This window comes from Chrysemys picta, chromosome 18, assembly GCF_011386835.1.
Source record: "Chrysemys picta bellii isolate R12L10 chromosome 18, ASM1138683v2, whole genome shotgun sequence".
Classification (NCBI taxonomy): domain Eukaryota; kingdom Metazoa; phylum Chordata; order Testudines; family Emydidae; genus Chrysemys; species Chrysemys picta.
In genome coordinates this window covers 20,733,239-20,755,221 of record NC_088808.1, presented here as the reverse complement: position 1 = coordinate 20,755,221, position 21,983 = coordinate 20,733,239, and the positions used below count along the sequence as shown (strand labels likewise).

The 21,983-nt window shown below is 39.5% G+C and overlaps 1 protein-coding gene across 5 annotated transcripts in view; it reads right to left on the bottom strand.

Moving 5' to 3' along the window:
- The window catches only part of NACC2 (NACC family member 2), a 126,981-nt gene that overhangs the window by 13,339 nt on the left and 91,659 nt on the right, over positions 1–21,983 (bottom strand). For 3 of the 5 annotated variants that reach the window (XM_008169469.4, XM_005299477.3, XM_005299481.4), the window contains exons 2-3: positions 13,405–14,331; positions 1,676–1,843 (exon numbers count right to left, since the gene is read on the bottom strand). In XM_008169469.4, coding sequence (XP_008167691.1) covers positions 1,676–1,843; positions 13,405–14,269 — 1,033 coding nt within the window. In that variant the 5' untranslated portion in view covers positions 14,270–14,331. Of the gene's footprint in view, positions 1–1,675; positions 1,844–13,404; positions 14,332–15,264; positions 15,348–15,783; positions 16,808–21,983 lie in introns of those variants that run through there. The other 2 variants (XM_005299478.5, XM_005299479.3) reach the window with 2 other exon arrangements.

The following is a 21,983-nucleotide window of genomic DNA, read 5'->3' as shown; positions in this document are numbered from 1 at the left end:
TAATAAATAAAAAATAACCCAGGCAGCCGCTATTTGAGATATGAATCTACTTTTTTCCAGATTGAAAAATGTAAATCAAGCAAAGATGCCCCGAGCCAATTTGCAGTTCTCACTGTGAAAATAACCTGCATCACTTGATGGCTTTAAGTCTTACATAAAATGCAAGCAGATACAAAATGAATATTCCAGCTACAAAATAAATACTTGGGGTTTTATGCTATTGTACAGTGGGTGCATTTTATTTCTGCCTTCCATTGAAGAAAATATATGTCCTTGATCAGAGAGAAATCTGGCTAGCTAATTTTTGAAATTAACATTCCTACAACAGGCTGAAAATAAATGTGCGCTACTCATAGTATTGTATCCAAGATATAAAATGGTCAGAAAGAAAGGACAACTGGTTTGGATCGCTAGTACTAACTCACTTTTCCCTTCTGTGACGTTTTCCGTCAGAGGAACTCAATGCACTTGACAGGTATTAATTAATCCTCACAACAACCTGTGAAGTTAGTAAGGGCTATTACATAGGAACCACATCACCCGAATGGAGTCACTTCTGGGGTAGAAGACAGCAGTTCATAACACTATACAACAGTGGAGGCAGGAAGTGGAAAAGAATACCATATCCAACTGAAACTGCAATGGGCATTTAGGGAGGTAGACTGTAATTACCCAAATTGGAATTTGGTCTGGACATCAAGGTCAACACATCCCTCTTACATAACAGTGCCATGGGATGTTTAATGGCCACTAAAGGACAGGACGACAGTTTTAAGTCTTGCATATTTTATATCTGCATCCAGCTCTACAACTCCAATATATCAAACCTGAACAGTACCATGTCTCAGCTTTCTGAATGCCTAGCCAAAATATGCATCCAGATAAACAGTAGCTCGATTTGGCTGAACCTAGAGAAGACTGAGAAGAATGTGGTGGAAAGAGGGAAATGCTTCAAAAAACCTTGCCTCTTCTTGAACATCCTCCACTATCCGGGGTATCTGTCCTTACAATGTTACATTGGTTTCTAGCCTTGGGGTCCTATGGTCTTACTGGTTGCAAAAAGTGACCAATTCCATCTGTGACTAGCCAGAAGATTACAGCCTCATCCTTGCCACAGATACACCAAATGTGTCCCTAGGATCGATTCTTGCAATTCATATCTAGGGAGAAACCCACAAGCCCAACAGTGTAATTTTTTACCCACTATTAAAGTTTTTGTTGTTTTAATTAAAAACCAAAATGTCTAAATGTGTGTTCATTTCTATAAATCCTACTTCCACTGCTCTGTAAATCTTAACATTTGACAGGTAAAAAAAGACTAATTTTTTTTCATCTGTGAAGCGAAATTAAAATACAGTTGTGATGCAGCCCATACCAATCAGGAAGAATACAAGCTTGGGGAATTCAATTAAATGCTAAATTAATTCAATTGAATAACTCCTGCTAATGACACATTCTTCTAACAGTGAATTAAAGGAAATTTAAGATGTTCTATGTTTTTTTTCCTACTGATTAGTGATGGGTACATTTGTTCATAGTAATACACAAAAAGGGAAAATTTGCATACAATATGTCTGATTGCAACTAAGGTTCAAGGGAGATGAGGGGTAAATTCTAAAAAGAAAAATGTTTAATCTTCAATCATTCTAATGTAAAAAAATAAAAAAGTTATTACCTGCAACAAGTTCAAGTTTTTCTCCGGGATCTCCCTCTGAGTAGAGTTTTGGGTGGCACCGATATCCAATTTGACTGATAAGACTTGCTGGGAGAGCAACTAAATCACGTCGAATGAGGACACAGGAACGACTCTCTAGTGGGATCTGCTCTGGCTTCTCTTGAGCCACTTGAAAAAGAATTAACAGGGAGAACCGTTAAATGCTTTTAAGGTGCAGGTTCCAAATGAACACAGCTAGATTTTGATGATTCAAGATCTTTTTCACAAAATTATTATTGAAAACAGTCATCTACTCAACAAGAATGATCATTTTATACGTGGAGGCAATGGGCACCGTTATGCTGGAGCAGGGCTAATATCTGTGATCTTCAGAATGAAGCTTCTCTTGTCCTTAAGTTTAAACCCAAGGCCTTCCTTTTTTCCTGATCGCTTTCGGAAAGAATAGCTCCTGCAGGAGCCTTGCCCTGAATGGATTCTGAGAGAGGGATTAATGTAACCTAATTGTGCTTTCATTTATTTTTTTAATCATTTAGAAAAATTGCTATTTCTGAACATCTGAGATCACTCTCTAAATGTGCATAAGTATACAGAATCAACTTTCTAAAGAGAAGACACAAACTATTGTATGCAACTAACCAAAAATAAAATGTTATGCAAATGTATTAGACGTTTCCCAAATAGGCCATAAATTGTCCAATCAGGTTAGTAGCTACTTCCCTATTATAACTACTTTTCTTTAATCTTCTGCTGCTGAAAAACTTTATATACACGCTGAACCAACAAAAGTTAATCTTAGCAACTCAACATTATCAGTCAGCACTCACTTTTCCTAAATCAAAACGTGATTCCTAGGTTTCCTTTCCTCTCCCATTCCCACTTCTAAGTGTCTAAAATTTTATCTCATCATCACCAAAAAACCCAAGTTTTATTAAGCTTTGGCTTTAAAAAGAAATTACACTGAAATACTAGGATATTGCTGTGGTTTCCTTTAAAACATTTCTTTACATACAATTGATGGGGCCCACCACTGCCTTTTAGCAGACGTTAATACTGAAAAGATCAAACAAATGAGTTTTACTACGAACAAACACTGCACAATGCTAGCTTTTGTGAACATACAGAGGATTAGCTTTCTAAAACGTGTTTATAATGGAAGTCCATTATCATGCTTAAAATTACCTATCACAGCAAAACAGGACTCATACAGATGTGCACAGGTGCCAACTGCATCATCTACAATATATTTTAAGCATTTATAAATTATAAAAATACATCCAACTGTTTAATGGTCTACACCTTGATCAACAGGTTTTGATAACATATGTCAAACTCTATACATATGATCAGGACTGCTCCTTGGAAAGGATAAATACACCCTTAGTCCAATTGGGTGTAGATTTATGATTCTTTAAAAAAAAAAAAGATAGACAAGAGCATTGGATCAAACATGCAATCACTTAGCCTCTTAAATGTATCTTACTCATTATTTTGATGTTTCCCATTCTTCAGGTAGAATAGCAAATCTGAGGACTTTTGTGTAGTTGTTGCTACAGTTACCACAACAGAAAGGTCTCTTTTACAAAGAAATTAGTGTTCTAACTAGAACATATCCTGCAATGTTCTATTATGTGACAGCACATTATAGGACAAAAAGTTGTAAAAGCCAACAAAATGTAAGGCTATACGAAGTACCAATGTATTGCAATATTATTCTTAGGTGAGAAGCCGTTTAAAATGGAAAGTTTTTGTTTATATGAGGTGTGTGGTTTTGTTTTAAGAATCATGGCATCAGGATGTATCTCCTAAAAAAGTTCATCTCAATGGACCAGTGCACCCAGAACAACTGCCTGGCATTACCAGGAATGGATGAGGAACTAATAGTGGAAGTAGGGTGACCAGAAAGCAAATGTGGAAAATCGGGATGGGGGTGGGGGGGTAATAGGAGCCTATATAAGAAAAAGACCCAAAAATCGGGAGTGTCCCTATAAAATTGGGACACCTGGTCACCCTAAGTGGAAAAACAATCCAGATGATATTTTAAAGCATAATTTCTCCGACCACTATGGCCTGATTTTCTATGCAAAGTAGAAGTACTTTGTAATGCTGATGTGCAGTTCACTTACATAAAAAATTTTCACCAACAGAAATAATTTTCTGTTTCAAAGCTCTTATGAGGAGAATTTCCAAATATTCAGATGTACGATTTTAGAATGAAATTGCTGGTTCTTGCAGTGGAAGTATCTAAAGAGGCTTTTGGACATTGAGAAGGGAAGAATATTAACTGAAAAGTATTAAAAGTATTTAAATTTAAATAAATCAAGAATTGGAGAGCATTTTATCCAGCACTAATATTCAGACAAAAGCTCCTCTAGTCTCCTTTCAGTCCCTTTGGTTTTGCCAAAATTGCTCAGATAAGCACACGCCAATATCACAACCGCCACTGCAAAAATATATCCTGGGGACAGAAGGGTCCAGTTCTTCTCTCCCATTTAGAGCCCATGAGAGAACACTATATACTGTACACCTTTGCATGACTCCCTATGACAGGGAAGTATTCAGGTATAGCACAAATACCATACACAACATTAGAGGATACGTGGGTCATTTAGGTTAGATGTCTGATGTCCTTAACAGCTGCTGTTCAGGAAAAGGATAGCATACATTTAGGAGTCAACAGATATCAAAATCAGGCAGCAGTTTTTATTTTTTAGTGAAGCCACAATGTTTTTGAAATGCAAGAGCCACAGCAAGGGATAAAGATTAGGCCTATTATTTCATATTGCTTGTGTTAATTGTGGGCAAGCTTGCCAGAGAAGTGTTCTAGCAGCTTGTCATTTTTTTCGACACAGTCATGGTTTATACTGCTGAGCAAAGGCATAAAGTACCACACAGACAAAAACAAAACTCCCTGCACTATTTATTTAAAGCTGCAATTTTTATTTTAATTAATGGCTTTGGGTGAAAAATGCAAAAACTATTTATTGCCACTTTAAAAACTGGCAGATCGTAAGCTGTTAAAAGGGTAAGAACATAGTGACATTAATTTTCACAAGGGCTGTTAAAATGGTTCTATGTTAGTGTCTTTATAAAAAATAAAATTAAAGTCAGGTTAAAGAGCTGGTGTAATTGCAGAGAAAGTATCCTTGAAAAGTTGCAGCCAACAGAGCAAAAATACAAACATTTCACAACAGAAGGCAGACCCTTTGGTTTCTATCATATTTACATATTCTAAACAAATACATTTAGACAGAGATTGTGGTTAATTGCTATTTTCCATAATCACATAGATGTGATTTTAATTTATCTTGCTAGATAAAGTTTGTTAGCAGCTTTAAAAGTAGGCAGAGCTAAAAGACGATCCCCCCCATGAATGAAGTAACAAACAACAATAAGTATTTGCATGTATAGAATGCTTTTAATCCATATATTTCAAAGCACTTTACAAAAGTTGGTAACATGGAAAACTGAGGAATACGATGGTTAAGTGACTTTCCTAAAGTCATACAACAAGTCCGGGAATAGAACCCAGGCCCTCTTTCTCCAACTCTTTATGCATTTCTTTTTCAAACTAACTGTTGTAATTGCAGGAAGTTAAACAGTGTACACAACATTCAGACCAGCAAACTGCACCAGATGACAGACAGTGGATTGTAAATTTCTGTGCATGTCACACAGAGTGACTCTGAAGGTACATCAATTTTTGGGCCGGCCAGTCTTGATACTGCAGTAATAAATAATGCAAAGAAAGCAATATAACGCAGTCAAGAGACTGTACTGCGCTGGTATTAGTTAATTTCCTAGAGTAACTAATTCCAGCTGAAGCTGGTGTCAGTCCCATTTCCTGAAATCCAGCTACTTGTTCTGAAAAACAACTTTAACTAATAGTACAGACAACACCGACCTACCCAAATTGTGGTTTTGGAGATACACGCACACACAATATTGGGAAATGTCAGTGATATTTTGGCAGAAAAAAATATTATTCTGATTTATTTATAAGTGCCCTGTGTTTAAACATAAGAACCAACAACAAGGCCATAGGTGACTTGACATTCTCTTTTCTGAAGCTAAATGTCATGAGACCTCAGCCAAAATTTGTGCTAGAAAAAACCCCACACAGTGCAATCCAGATTAATCCATTCTAATATAATTCAATACTGTTTCTCTTGCTTATTGCCTGTCTATAAAAAATCTCATTTATATATGGACACTTACCTCATTTGTGGATTTTGTTTTGGTTAAAGAATTAGTACAACTCAAACACGATTAAACAAACTTTACCAAAGATTTAGGTCTTTTTTAATGCTACTGTACTTCAACTCTACGTATATTAATCACTGCACACAGAACGGTAGCATAAAAAAGCAGGGTACAAATCACTTTGGTCCCATGTTTTCAAAGAAAGCAAGTCTGTTTGGCCTTTATGCTCTACAGAACAGGATAGTATTCGTGTCTAATTAATTTGTATCTTCAGAGGGCAGCTGCTCCTCTTCCTCTGAATGAAATGGCAAACAATGTGAAGTATTGTCTAATATAGTTTTGTACTAGACTAAGAAAGCAGCTTACCAGCTAATGCAGAGGAAAACAAGAACAATTAAAAAGGCAGTGGTAGCTATGAAGCAGCACCAATATATTTTATTTACACAAATATATATTTGGGTCTGAAACGTGGAAGGGTTTGATAACATGCGGCAACTGAACTACAAGAGGACACATCCAGGATTTGAGTATAGAAAACTACCTCAAAGCTATTTGGTTGGGTGAAAACTTTGTGCCAAATCCCGGGAAGTGCTGAAATTAATAGGAATTACTGGCACTCAACAACTTGCGGCATTGGACCCTTCCAGCACCTCCTTGGTGGTGCTGAGTGCCTTTGTTCCACAGGCCCTTAAGATGCACTCTGCTTCGCAGAGGTCTGTTACGTAAGGTCTTCCATTTCTAAGCATCACTGTTTTAGTTGACAATGGGCTGTTACAAACCATTAGATCTTTAGAAGTATTTTATTATTACCTTTTATTACACAGTTGTAAGAAACAATAATCCAACTGGCTATACATTTGTAAATATTATTCGTGTCATGTTAAAAAATTAATACAAATTAATTACTGTACTTATAAAAACCTTTAAAAAAGTAGAAGTTATAAGCAAAAATGAAATTCTGATGACCTAGACAATGAAGAATAGGTTAACTGGCAGGGCTGACAAGAAAGGTAAAAGGGGGACAACTGTATCTGAACCCCGAGCTCAGACCCCTCCCCATATCTGTAACTGAGTGAAAAGGGAGGGGCTGCGGCCCCAGCAAACAATGTACCATGGCCTCAAATTTCTCTTGGCAGGCTGTTAATGGGCCTAGTGGACATGCATCAGTTCAGAAAGAATGACAGTAATATGTTAGAGTCCAACATTTTCACACCTGGATGCCCAAATCATGCAGTTAGACGCCTACTTGGGTACCTAAGTAGGTGACCTCATTTTCAGAGGTGCTCAGCACCCGTGTCTCCCGCTGACAAATGAGCATTGCAAGTGCTCAGCACCTCTGAATATCAGTGCTGAGATTTTGATGTCTAATTTCAGGCATCCAAATTTGAAATGGTTGACTGTACTCCCTAAAGACCAGTTACTTTAATATCTTCTTGGCTCTTGCCAACTCAAAGAGCAGAAATACCAATTCCCCCTTGGAGGTTCACAACTCCAGAGGTTTTCGTCTGGATTCTCTTCTTATTCTTCTCATTCACTTTTCTTCAGGGTAGGAAAATATTATTGTTCCTATTTTACAGACAGAGAACAGAGAGAGCGGCTGAAGTTACTTGATCCTTGTCACACAGGAAGTGTGAACCCAAAAGTCTTGGGGTCTAGTCCACTGCCTTGTCCACAAAACCATCCTCTTCTCACCTACCATGGATGACTGGAATTTTGAAGCACACACCTAGTTGCCCTCCCTTCCCCACAGAGTCAGAAGTTGCCTTTCAAACAAAGAGTTTACAAGAATCCCTAAGTCACACTTGCTAGGTAGCGGACATGAAAACAGTAGCCAACATCTGCAGCTATTTTCACAGATTCTTAGAAGATTTACTGGCAAGCGGTATGTATGTTTATAGATAAATACACGCACGTGTATGTGCACACAAGAAGAAAAAATGATAATATAGTCCACCATAGAACTATACATGTTTTACTAATAGTGCCTTTTGCAACAGTATACTCAACTGTAGAGATATGATGTGTGTCCTATTTATACACAGAGTTCATCTGGAAGAACAGGAACAATATTACTGGTTTATAAATGCCCATATCTTGCCTTTATTTCAGATCTCAGACAGGAGTGAAACATCTGCCAGTCTAAAATTAAACATCTGTGTTTTACTGTGAAGAAACAGGGACTAGAAGTTTAATGCCAAAAAAGGTCTGATGCAGAACGACACCCATGTGGATCTTAAGTTTCCTCAGGCTGCCGAGTCCTTAATAAGAGGGAGAATTTCTTGCCTGCAAGTTGTTTTCTGTGATTTGGTTGATACAAGTTCAGAACAATTCACATTGATTAGACAGGAGGCAGCCAATGAAGCCAAAGATTTTCCACACCCTCTAGTCAGCATTACACCTTCCCCCTTTTTCCCTCACAGCCATTAGAGTATTCCCACTTTTACAATAAGAAGCAGATAAGACCAACTCTGTCTGATGAGTGTGATGCCCTGTTCATTTCAGAGACCCATTTTTCTCCATCTCCTCTATGTTTGTACCTAGTTTGGTGTTCTTTTATATTTCCAGGAAAATAGATTAATTCTATTATTTCTGTTGACTGCCTCCTGCCTGATCCTAAGGGTCAGACTACTCATTGATCTGTATCGGAGGCAATTGATTCAAAGAACCATGACTGCAGTTAAAACAAGCAGTTTTATGAAGATTGCAATTATTTGGTTTCAAGATGTTCACGGCATCCTTGTTACTGGCTGTGGTTTAAATTGTAACATTTCTTTTCTAAGCTTGGTCTGGGATCATCTTGATACAGTATGCTATGTATCCTCTCACTAAAGATTTTGGATTGTTTCTTGCCCTCTTTACTTACTGTCAAGGAATCAGAGGGCCAGGAGAGAAAACTATTCTCTTAGCTAATTACTGCAATTTTATTCTATAACAGCTATTTTAGATGAATTTTCAATGAAATATGCATATGTCAGTTTGGTATTTCATAACTTTCAGGTCCATCCCTTATACTCTAGCAATTCGTTGTGTGAGGATTTAAAGACACTTGGTGCAATTTCACTTGTGCCTGTTGAAACTGAATAAAATCAAATACATCTGCTAAACAGTAAGGTGACTGAAAAGAATATGGTTTGATACTGAAAGATGATGAGCATCTGAAGTTCCATTGAAATCCTTTCAGGATCAGGCCCATGGTGCTATAGTTAAAGCGATAAGTACCTTGGTTTTGTTTAATATCCTACCTAGCTGCATACTTCTCAAATCAAATGCTAGAGCCCATATAATGTCTAACTAGTTTCTTTAAGGCCTAAATGTTCTTCAAGTCTAGACCTATTTACAGAATAAAAAGCCATTATATGGAAATGCTATTAATGCACACACAAAAGTTATGCAAATCCTGATAATAAATAAATAATAATAATAATAGCCAAAGCCAAACACACACACACACACAATTCTAACATCCTCTGACTCTATACTGGAATGTGATGTGAGGAATGGCCAGTTTCTGAAGTCTGGTCTGATGCAGAATGGCAATTCCTATATTTCCCTCTGAAAATTAGGGATTTCTTTCATGACAGCTAAACTTTAATTCTTACATCTGCAATGGTTTTTAGAAGGGGAGTTAGCCTTCCCCTGGATTTATTTTCAGTTTCTTTTGCACTTCAGCATTCCTTATGGTTCACCACACCGTGCCATTGGTTTCTAAGTCAGCTACTTAATGACGCTTAAGCTTTACTCTGACTTTCTACCATCAAAGCCCTTTGCCAAGGTCATGAATTTGTATGTTGTTTCTTTGGTTTGTGCCGAGTTTCAGAGATTCAGTCTGTTTTTTCAGAAAGGCTTTTATATAGGAGAAAATAAACAAGACTCTACAATACCCAACTGCTTTCAGAACAGACCTAATGAACAATGGCCAGGACCATCCTACGAGCCTTCTTCGCTGGCATTCAGCACCTTGCAGAGCCAGGCCCCAACATGGAGATGAAAGACGACAGAGGACACTGAACAAAAACTTGAGTTTCAGCTTTAAATGTCCCCTTACAATGAAGCAGACAAATGTCCCTAACAATGGATACCTGGCACCATTCTGAATGACACTAAGCTGTGCTAGGAGAGAGAAAAAAGGGAAGGGGGGCGGGGGGAAGCTTCCCATGAGATTCAATGCATGATCTGGCTGCGTGCTCTTTTTTTGGCTTTGTTTTTGTTTAGACTCAAAAGGCTCTTGGAAACTTTGGCAATCACTATTTTACACTGTTTCCCCCTGTCTTTTGTGAGATTGTCAAGATCTACGTGCCGGGAGCAGGATTAGCTTTTCCTCGCTCTTCCATGTTGTAGGGTTTTTTGTTGTGTGTCCTTTGAAGGAAGGTTTTTATTCAGAGTCATTAAAACACAGTGAGAGTTACACAAGTCCATAATCGGATGGAACAGCCTCAATTTTTATTTCCTTTTTTAAATCTTTCCCTCTCTCATCCCCAGATTTCGGGGCAGCCTGGGACTACAGCTGTGGTTAAAACAGAAAACCCTTTTTCAATGTGCTTGAGCAGGAGAGACATGTTTTAGCTAGAATTGTATAGATTATAACCCTGGGGGAGGGGGCATTGCCTGGCCTTCAAGTTGGACAGAATGGTGACAATGCAAGCGCCTACTTGGTGTGAGCTCCTCTGTCATTCCCCTGTACCTCCCCAGACAAACTACCCATGGCTATGCCTCACCCAGCAATTCAGAAGCCTACTCACAATCTGCATAGGGAGAAAGAAAATATTACTCCTCTTCTGGACCATCAGATCCAACCTAAAGGCTGGACAACTGAAAAATGATCAAAGCCAGCAAGTCGGCTGTTCAAGTTTTCTATTTTCTGAGTGGAGCAGCTCTGTTTTAATGTTACACAGTAATAAGAGTTATATGCAATAGCCTGCTGGCTTAGTAGTCGCGTACTGTACCATCCTGTAGTTTTTCCTATGATCGTCTTCTGTGTTTCTATTGAATTTGTTCTGTTCTGCTATTATATAAATAGGCCCCATGACTGAGAAACAAAATATTGTATACAAGGGTATAATCCTGTTTCTCTAAAGAACAATGTTAGAAATGCTCAGCATTGTGAAGACAAAACACTACTCAGTCATAATGCTCTGCGGGGGGAACAAACATCCATGCAAACAGCCTCAGCTCTGTCCGGTTAGATGGAAATTCTAAAACACATCCTATGCATCACACTCCATCCCACCAAGTATACAGCGCACACACCATTCCCTAGAATACATTAGTCTGAAAGTTTACTGTCAGTACGAGGAATTTGGATTCTTTCCTCAGGAACGGCAACTGAAAAAGCAGACTGGCTTTTTAGAGACTGTTCTAATATTTAAAAAAAAAAAAAAAACCCCTCAAAATTTGCCAGTAGCAGTATTTGCTGTGAGAGTGGAAAGGCTAGTTTAAACAAGATACAGTTTCCCCTACCCCTCCAGTAAAACACATGGCAATGATTTCTTCTCAGCTATCCATTTACAGACTTGTACAGCAAGGACATTACTGTTTTGGGGGGTCTGTTTTATGGAGAGGGTTGGAAAGCCACACCTCGGAGTGTCTTGGTGCTGAGAATTACCACCACCATGAATGACATAACAGGATCAAACAGAGGTTGTCAATGCAACATTTTCTACCCATCTCTAAAAATAAAACAGTTCCAAGGAAAGGAAGCCAACTTTTCAGCATATGTGAGAGAGTTAATATTTTCAAATTAGTCATTTTTGATCCAGCAATTACAACGGGAAATAGTAACAGTGAAAACTAAGCACAGACTAAAGAAAATTCTGTGTTGCCAGCTTGACAAATCTCAAGAAAACCATGAAATATGTTTCCACCCAGGAACTGAATACAAATCAAAGCTGCATTCTCAAACACCTGCAGCACCAATTAAGAGTCCACTGTGTTCATCCAGGAGCCTCTTTTTGGAATGCAGAAAGAACGTACATCTCCCAATATGTTCTTTTGAAATGCCTCAGAGAGAAATGCTAGCTGTGGAGATTAGATTCCCCACGTGTTTGCTACCACATAGCCTCTATCCTCCTCTCTAGCCCTCCAAAAAAGCCAAAACAAAACAGGCACCAGAGACATTTCTAAACGTCAGTTCAAGATCTTGAAGATGAACAAGGCCAATACGGTTATTTTTCAGAAAAGTTGATCGCTTGTGAGGGAAGCAGAAAAGAGAATGTCCCCTCATATACTCATACTGCAAAATCAAAACACCTGTGTGTCCTTGGTGGCAGAACCCAGTAGTTCCTTGTCTAGCAATTCATTGCTGAGACAATGTTCTCCTTTAGCTAATGCTTTCACAGTGCAATACTACCAGGTGATAAGTTAGGTCAGGGGTCGGCAATGTTCGGCACGCGGCTCGCCATGGTAAGCACCCTAGCGGGCTGGGCCAGTTTATTTACCTGCTGATGCAGCCGGTTCAGCCGATCGCGGCCCCCACTGGCCGCGGTTTGCCGTCCCGGGCCAATGGGGGCAGCGGGAAGCCGCGGCCAGCACATCCCTCGGCCCGCGCCGCTTCCCGCCGCCCCCATTGGACTGGGACGGCCAACCGCAGCGAGTGGGGGCCACGATCGGCCGAACCTGCCATGTCAGCAGGTAAATAAACTGGCCCAGCCCACTAGGGTGCTTACCCTGGCGAGCTGCGTGCAGAACGTTGCCGACCCCTGAGTTAGGTTAATGAAGACTTTTAACTAGTCCTATCAATTATTTCTGAAGGGAAAAAGGGAACTTAACTGACAACATACAAGATAAAAATCTTGGCTAGGATATATGTGTTAGGTATAGGGGGAGAAAGGTTTGTTTAAATTCTTTCTGATGTACCAGAAATCTGATTTATTTGAGGTATTTGGATGGAGAGAGTAAACATACATTGTAATTGATTTTTGTAAAAAAGGGAGGGAGTAGGGGGGAAATAAATGGATGAGGTGATTTGCAATTGGGTACAAAGCCTTTCACCTTCAGATTGCCGGTTCTAATCCAAACCAAGATGGGTAGTGGCTGAGGTAGCTCTTCGATGACGTACTGTATATGAAATTAGTTGGCGCACTCAGTTCCGCAGTTAATGGATAGGTGTCCATGTTGCAAAAGCACAAAACAAATGGAGTCCCTGGCTGAGACTGCCAACAGGAGGAGGCTAAGGATTAAATAGACTATGGTCACTGCACTACACTCTCACCCCTACATGTGGTCTCTCCATTTCCGAGAAGAGGCACATTAGTGGAGTGGTGGTGGTGGAGTTTGTACTGTCCTCTGCCGATGTTGTACCTGTTCTGTGGATAGAGAATTCAAGTTTCCTGGACTGTCAGGCCAGCAGTTTTCAACAGCATTAAATTCACGAACACAAATCTTCATGTGTAAACAAGCAGGATATAAAAAATAAACCCTGATGAACAGTCCAAAAAATATATTCTGGACAAAGGAGAAAAGGACCAAGTGGCAACTTAAAGAGGAAGAGAAAAACAAAGGGGTTAGGGAAAGGGAATGTTTTGGTTTATTACCTGAATATCCTCCTGAGGATTTGATGTACATCTGACCATACTGTTCTTCGACCATGGTATCATAAGCCTCATCATCTTCTTCATCCTCCTCATTGTGGTAAGAAGTGGGACTATCAGTAGTTGGAAGGCTGCTGGCTCCTGGGCTCGTCCGCTCCCCTTGGGAGTACTGCACTTGCTGTATGTTTGGGATGAGAGTAGCTAAACTGGGCATTCCATAGTATGAAACACGAGACAACTTGAGCGGAGCAGCGTTAGAAACGCTCCCTCCTGTACTATCCCGAGTGCTGGCTTCCAAGGGTCGCTTGGCAGGAAGGCCTGACACAGCTGTGGGTTGCAGCTCGAGATTTTCGTGTTTCACCCGGGTGAGGAGCGGGATGGGCATGGAAGGGGACATGACGTAGGGCACAGAAGCAGACTGCAATTGGTTACAAGGGCTCTGAGGTTCCGAACTAGGATCTTCTATCATGGTGGTTTGAGAGTCACAGTGGGGAGAACTCACTTTGAACATCAAGTCTGTCCCTTTTTCTACGATATGTTGGATCTGTAGGAAACCTGCAGTGTACATCACTACCAGCTGTTCACTTGCAGCCATTGTGAGTTTCCCAGTGTAACAAAATGAAAGGATTTGCTGGAAGCAGGCTGGTGGCACGGTACCTGGGAGCTCAAATGCACTTTTGCTGTTCCCGCTAAACAAGTCTCTGAAGTACAGGCTGCTGGCTGCTAACACCGCACGATGTGCCTTGAAGGCTTGGCCTTTGACAACTATGGAGACATCACAGTAAAGCCCCAGCAGCCTCTGCTCATTCAGGCAGCCCAAGACGGTGTTCCCAAAGTTGGGAATTTCTATGTGCAACATCTGTGACATGGCTCAGGATTAGTTGGAGCTCCTTAGACATGCAATGCAGAAGTATCCAAAGTAGGGCACATCTGAAAAATGAAGAAGGCAGGGAGAAAAAAACCCAGCATTTTTAGACAGGTCTCTGCAACAAACAAATAAAAACAAAAACAAACAACCTAACACAACCGGAGACTCAAAACTAAACCTAAGGGTTGAAGTATAACACCAACTGTTTATAAAATTACTTATTGCTGTTTTTAAACAAACTTTTTAAAACGTTTTTAAATATTCAAATATTCTCAGATTTTTTTTTTAATTTATCATTGGTTCTTTCCTCTGGAGTTTAAAGTAAACAGGATAATATGGATGGTAACAGAGTAAGAATGAATAGTAAAGTAGCCCTATTAATATTCAACAGACCTTTGGAAATGGATAGAAATACCTGCTGAAACTCAAGATGAAATAGTTACAAAACAATGTGCCATTTTGTCTGAAATAAATATAGCATTCTATCTAAGCAGTTACTGTAATGAAAACATATTTTAACAATCCTAGATGATTCCCCTACACTTGTTTTAAAAAAGAAAATATTCAGAGTTAAACTACTTCTAAGTGGAATTATAAGCGCCATTTCATTTAAAGGATATGGAAATGAAGCCGGGTAATTGAGCCCAAACAAACAAAACCAAGGTACTGCAGCAAACTTCACATCGAGTCATTTGTTTTTTCTTTAAATACAGACTAGGGCAAGAGAGTCTCCACATACGTCCCCCTCCAGCAAGTGCCCTATGTTCTCTTCCTGGTCATATTATAAAAAGGGATTCTGTAGGTAACATAATGCAAGTCTAATCCAAGGCAAGACATGCACCCCGTAATAGGAACAACCCCATCTTCTGAAATCAGAAACAGTACTATCAAGAATGCCTCTGAACAATCTCAAGTAAAAAAAAAAAAACATCTTCAGCCTATCCGACTTTGCATCAAATAACAGCACAGAGTGTGCTGTTTTAGGATATCAGCACCTTTTGGGGATGAGAATAATTTCTCCTTTTCGGTACAGAAAGAGGCAAGCTCTGAAACAAGCCCTATAGTAAGATTAAATTAGGTAATTTTAGTGCATAAAATTCCAGAGAAGCCAGTCAGTGCTTATTAGCCCAAATAAAGGCTACACCCCAAGAATCTCCTGCCCACCATCACCCAGCCCTCCCCCTTTAAGAGAACAGAAGATCTCAAATTATTTGCACTTGATGGTACTGAGTAAACTGTGTTTAACTAGCACCAAATCCTCATGACAATGGCATAAAAAGAAGTTTACCTGGTAATTTTTTTTTTTTAAATCTCCTCTGAAAAGAAAAATAACCTACAAAGAACTTCTCTGTTCACACTGCTGGAAAAAAAAGTGCTATCTGGAAAGCCACTGAGGAACAGGAAGAAAAGAGAACATGCTCAAAGCCAATTTAATTGTATCTGCATGGTTTAAAAGAGAATTCTTCAAAGCAAGGAACTTCTGTGCCCCTGCATCTGATACCATGCGAACATACCTTAAACAACGAATGATCCAAGGTACTGCTGCTCAATGAAGGATCTCTTAAGTCCCTTTTTATCGCCTCCGTCTGCTACACTAACTGCGGCAACGAAGATCGTTCAGGGGGGAAAAAAATAGTATCAAAACCTCCGTTTGTATCTGCTGTAGCTCAAGCTTTTACCAAGTCAAATCTCGACGGCAGTGCATAGCATCTAAATGAATAGGCCGGATGCAGATTAACATTCAGGCTGCTCTCTGCAATGAATAGAGCCCTTTGATTAGGGACCTGAAGTAAATGCCAGTTTCAAACCGAAGCTTTAAAAACAGAGAAATATCAGTGCCAGAGGAATGCTCTCAGTGTTGGTACAAGACAGACTTTTGATGAGTCACTGCAATGCAAACAAAGATGGCAGAAATACTGTACTGTATGCTGATGAAATGCTTAGTGGTGCCACGGCAACTGAGACAGGTTTTAAATTTATAGTGCAGTTTTGCATATGAATTACGCTGTAAACTGCCTCCTCTGCCATCTAGTACATCCAGAGTGTCAAAGCATTTAAACTATTCCAAACAGTCTGCAGAGCTGGCACGGCTGCTGTTTAACTCCTCCAGCCTGAGGAAGAAATTAGTCAAAGGAAGCACATCTGCTCCAGAAAAAACGGCCCATCCCACTAAGGGGGCTGCTCAGTCCTTCACTCTGGCTCAAATCTCTCTGCCCCACGACAACAGATGAAAGGTTTAAAACCTAGACAAGAATCTCCCTGCAACAAGCATCTAAAAATGTATATTGGGGGTGCCCAAATCAGTACTAAATAAAGATGCTCGAGAGTCCTAAGTGCATTTGGAGCAACATTCATGGCCACCCTCCCCCTTCCTTAACACACAAGAAAGCTTTTCAAACACAGGAAAACGTTTACCCCTTGGGAAAGCTTCTCAGTCTGTGGCTGCATCCACTAAAAGCAAATCCATTTGCTTAAGTAATGAAATCCTAGTCACATTGTCTCCCAGATTCAAATTTTAAATTACCTTAACATTTATTGAGCATGCTGGTGCTTTTTCTGGGAAAGGGGGTGGGGTCTTGCTTTTCTTACTTGTTTCCTGCATGGAACGTTTTTTTATTTCAATTAATGCTCTGTGGTTGGTTCCAATTCCTCTGCTCATATGATGCCACAGATAAAATTCAAAATTAAAAAAAAAAATAAAGATTAAATCAGGCCACCTCTTTAGTCAAAAGTAGCTATAGATAATGCAAATATGTGGGGCTCTCCACAGTCACTTATTTAGTGTGTGCATGCCTGGTGTTTACCGTTCCTATGTATACTTGGTGCATTAAATTCGACTCTGCAGAATCAAAGCAAAACACTGCCACTTTTGAGATTACAGAGGTTGGAAGCAAGCCTGGCTTTTCTTTTCCTTCCAGCAAAAGACACTAACACATTTACAGGACCAGCGGCCTCATAACAAGACTTGGCAGTCCTCTAAGCCTTCCAACCAAGGATCTCAGAGCGCATGGAGAAGACATTAACAATTTAATCCAAACACACCATGAGCCAAGTTTTTCCTATTTTGTGGATCAGGAAACTAAGGCACAGAGTGGTGCCCAAGGTCACACAACAATTCTGTGCACAGCTGGGAGCAGACACCACATCTCCTGGCTCCTAGTCTCATGCGCTAACCACACTGTCCCCATCTTCCCTTCCAAGAATTGCCCATCGCTTTAAAAGTAAAACAATCCTATCTGAAAAAACTGAGATTGTCCCCACACCAGTTATTCCCTCTAAATTTCTGATTGTATTTCAGGTTCTCACTTGTCATCACTTCTACTTGGACTAAAGGAGAAAAGGAAACGTTTGGGATCATGGTCTCATACGAGATTTCATTACTATACAGCAACCTTAACCCAGGGAAGCAACACAGCTGCTCTTGATGTTGTTGCCCACTTGCTAGAAGAAACCTCAGCAGAACTGCATCTCAGTGGATGGTATCAAACCCAGGGTCCTCATGCAATGGAAGGGTCCTCATGCAATGGAAAACGAAAAGCAAAAAAGTTTACCACTCAACCTTCTACGAAGGAAGCCACGGCTATATGGAAAGCCAATCCTGGGTCAAGAATGAGCTCTCTTTTCTTATAGTAAGAGCTCCCTTAGAGATATAGGAGAGATTAGGGAAGTATCAGATGGTATCTTTTTTATTTTATTTTTTGTACTCAATCACAATCCCCCTGCTTCTGAAAATTAGACAATGTCACATGAATGGAAAGAGCTAAAGATGGCTGATCTTCACAAACAGAAGTAGCCAACAAAAGGTACTCTAGAGTAGATAAGCATTGTTTTCCTTTAACCCTACAGATTAATCAATTAATGGAGTCAATGGGGAAATCAGACAAACAGATTATTTTGCATGGAAAATGGAATGAACACACAGAAACATCTTATGGGGGAAACGTACAGCAGAGTTTCCTTAAAATAAAAAACAACAACATCAAGTCAGATTTGGAGTATAGCATTGAAAGCTTCACATTTACATGCAACTTTCCTCATCTGCCACCTCACCCAGTTGCCTACCCACCTTTTGTATCTACCATAACATCAGTAGAAGTAACTTCTTTTAGCGGTGCAAAATAAAAGAAGTTAAAATTGGCACTCTTCCAATGAAATTCTAGAATATCATCTTCTATGACAAGCCTGTTAAAGTCTTCAACCTACTGTCTGCTCCCCATTTTAATTCAAAATATATTTGTTACCTCTTAGAAATGCTGGGTGGATTTAGCTATGATGGAGTAGGATTTTGTTTGTATTTTCTCTTAAAAGAAAGAAGTCGTGCCAAGAAGATACCACCACATTGTTACCCCCGGAAATTAGGGTCACCATGGTCCAGGATACACTCCTTAATAAGTACCAAAAGAACACAACTAGACAAAAGACTTCACCTTAAACCACCATGAATCGCCAGAGCTTGAAACGGTTTTTAAGGCATGTCTACACTGCCCAGCAGTTCAGACTATGGGGTTGTGAAATCAGTACACACCAAAGTGCTGTGCTGTAATTTTCTTGTGTACATGCTGTGGGCGGTTTTTGTTTGCACCTGCAGTGTTCACGAGAGGGAACTGCAGCGCAGCACTTTGATGAGCACGGACATTCACACCTCCATTGTCCAAACTGTCGGGCAATATAGACAAGAACCTGGACTTCCAGTGGCATTCCATATACAGTATTCATTTGTTGCTATGATGTTTCATGAAGGATTCAAATTTTAAAATCGCACCATTCCGATTACCATCTTGCCTTTTCTCCACGTCTACCTCTTGTAGCAGCTACGACTCTCACAAACCACTAGAGTTAGGACTCAGTCTTTCATATAGTATAAAATAATAGTTTCTACTTCTAGATTTTCAGGAGATAAAAGCTTCTGAAATCAAATTCAAACTGAAGTGGAAAAAAGGCAAGATAGTAATCAAATTAAAATGACAATTTTAATTTCTGATATTTCATGACCTGCCAGGTCTAGAAACACTATGAGAAAACTAAAGCAAACGCTGTCAGGACCAGTTAGGGTGGCCAGATGTCCCGATTTTATAGGGACAGTCCCGATATTTGGGGCTTTGTCTTATATAGGTGCCAGTTACCCCGGACTCCCGTCCCGATTTTTCACCCTTGTTATCTGGTCACCCTAGGACCAGTAAGCTTTTCAAAGCAATAGTCCTGGCCCAGTGTTCAGAAAAATGTTTTCTGGTCCTTGGCTATCTTTCTTCCACCCTTTTATGACCCATGTTCTACCATGGTGAATCCAACTGGTGGACAGAGAGCTAACATAAAGTAATCTTGGAAGACTGAATAAAAACCACAAATGCTATTTGTCACTGTACACGCCTGAAGAAATTGCTGAGAGTTTCTGATAATGGTAACATTGTCTTATACCTGACAGGTCTTGACCTAATGTTTCCAAAGTAATGCTGGTCTTTCTCCAAACTCTTTGTTCAGAAAGAGAGGACCAATAAGTCCTTTGAACTGTTTAAAATTTGTTTTTTACTATATTAACCTTGTGAGTTCCCTGTGCTGAAATAGAAGGAAAATGCCCTTAGAAGTGAAAGGTGTAAATTACTGGTTCACAATACTGCACCAAATGGAGCTACTTCTGTGTAACCAAGTCCTAGTCACTCTATAGGGCAATACAGTTTCTTCTTCACGTGGTCAGTTTGATCTCTTTTAGATTCAACTTTTTTTTAAATAAAAGACAATCAGACCAAGAAAGTTTCCCCACCTCCTCTGCACAACACTTTAGCTCAAATGGGGAAAATTTTAACTAAATTTGAAGTTTTTTAAAAAATAAAGAATTAAGATGGATTGAAAGTCAACTGAAAAAAGGGTAATTTTCTTTTCTTGCTGAAAACCCCTTGTTGGGAACTTTTAGGCATCTATCAAAACAAGTTTACATTAAAACATATTTTTAGGAAAGCCATAGCCCTAGTCTTAACACATTCCTAAAAAGTTTAGGCATTATTTGCCATAAGGCATGTTACAGTTTTGTGAATATCCCACTACTGCTCTGTTGCAGCTACACACGCACTTTGGATGCTGAAGGTTTGCTTCTTCTAAATGACTTGTTTGTTTAAATGCCCAAGTGGTCTGGACCACACTAACTTTCCCTGAGGGAAAAAAAGTTATCTACCTAGAACAAGATGCTACCATCACAGCTCCTTTAGGAAGCAGAAGTAATGAAATAATGTAATTAAATGGTCTTTTCCTTAGACAACATATAAAGCTCAGAGACAACCAAAGCACAACTTATTTATTTTAAAAGAAAGGTCCTTGTCATAATTGCTTTCTTAAAAGTAAGGTGTACTGAAAAGCAGCTGGACGTCAGAAAAATAAAAGATTCAGTGACCCTCAGAGGGCTGTAAACAAAACTCTACAGAAAAGCTTTCACAGCTATCCCCAGCCAAAACTCTCATCAAAAGAAAATAGCTGAAAAGTCCTGCCCTTGAAGGCCCCAATGGGTCAAAAGAAACTTCCCTTTCTTCTGTAAATGAGGAGAGAGAAAGAAAATCACACCCTTCAATTTAAGGCTGCTAGGGGATTTCTAGCATGGAAGAGGCACATTTGAAAGGAACAATAGAACCAGCTTCAGAAGGAAAAAATGAACAGAATTTTCTCTGCTGAGAACATAATGGTGCAGGAGAGGAGCAGGATGCCTAATTCCCTTTTAAAACTTGGTCACCAAAATAAATGCTTCTCCTTTGGCTCATCCTCAACCAATTAACTGTGTAAGGTTCCCTTACTCCTAAATTCCTTAGGAAATCCACAAGGGAATTGGAGAGGTACTTATGGTTAACAGAAGCATGGACCCTTCTCCCCACCGTTTCTGAGGAAATACACTTTCCATACAAGACTAAGGAAAAATATGCAACAGTTCACTTCAACACTTGGTGGCTGAATTATAGTCTCTAAGTGCCTAATCATTGTAACTCCACCAAAAAGGGAATACCAATATCAAAAGTATCGTGTAGGCGGGGGCAGTAGGGATACAAAAGAGGGTCAAGGATACCATTCTCCACAATAAGGAAATAAAACAGCATTGCATGTTTTTGTTTGTCTCCCCCAAAGCACATGAATTACAAGTCACTGTCTTTTCAGCGAAGAGGGTGCGAGGAACTCAATCACAAACATGAAATTGTGCAAATGCCAGTATAATTTAATGCCAGTCCCTGTCAGGAGAAGGAAAACAAGGTTATCTTCAGTAATCAACTGACAGTCATATTGAGAATCTTTTTATTTTTTTGGCTGCATTTGTTTCTGTAGCTTCAAAGCATTAAAAAGGAGTAATGATTTATTTTAAAATGCTGAGTTGGAAGCAGTAACCAGTGCTAATCCACCCTATTTTTAGTGTAGCAGCAAGTGACAATTGGTGAATAGGATTAATTCTGGTTTATTAAGATAGTGGAAACTAATTTTGCAAATATTAATAAGTAGCATACAAACAGCGCATGCAGAATAGATATGCAACACACAGGACAGATATACTTGGTTTATGATTTTAAAAAATGAGCACAGAAAGGAATACATTAGATGTTCACATACCTCAAGGGAAGAGGGGAAAAGATGAAGTTAATTAAATTAATGCTGGTAATCTAGCCTAACAAAGTGGGCACAAATCCTTTCTTAAAGAAGCCCAACATAAGAGTTACTTGGAGCTTTCCTCCTGAAATTACAAAGCACT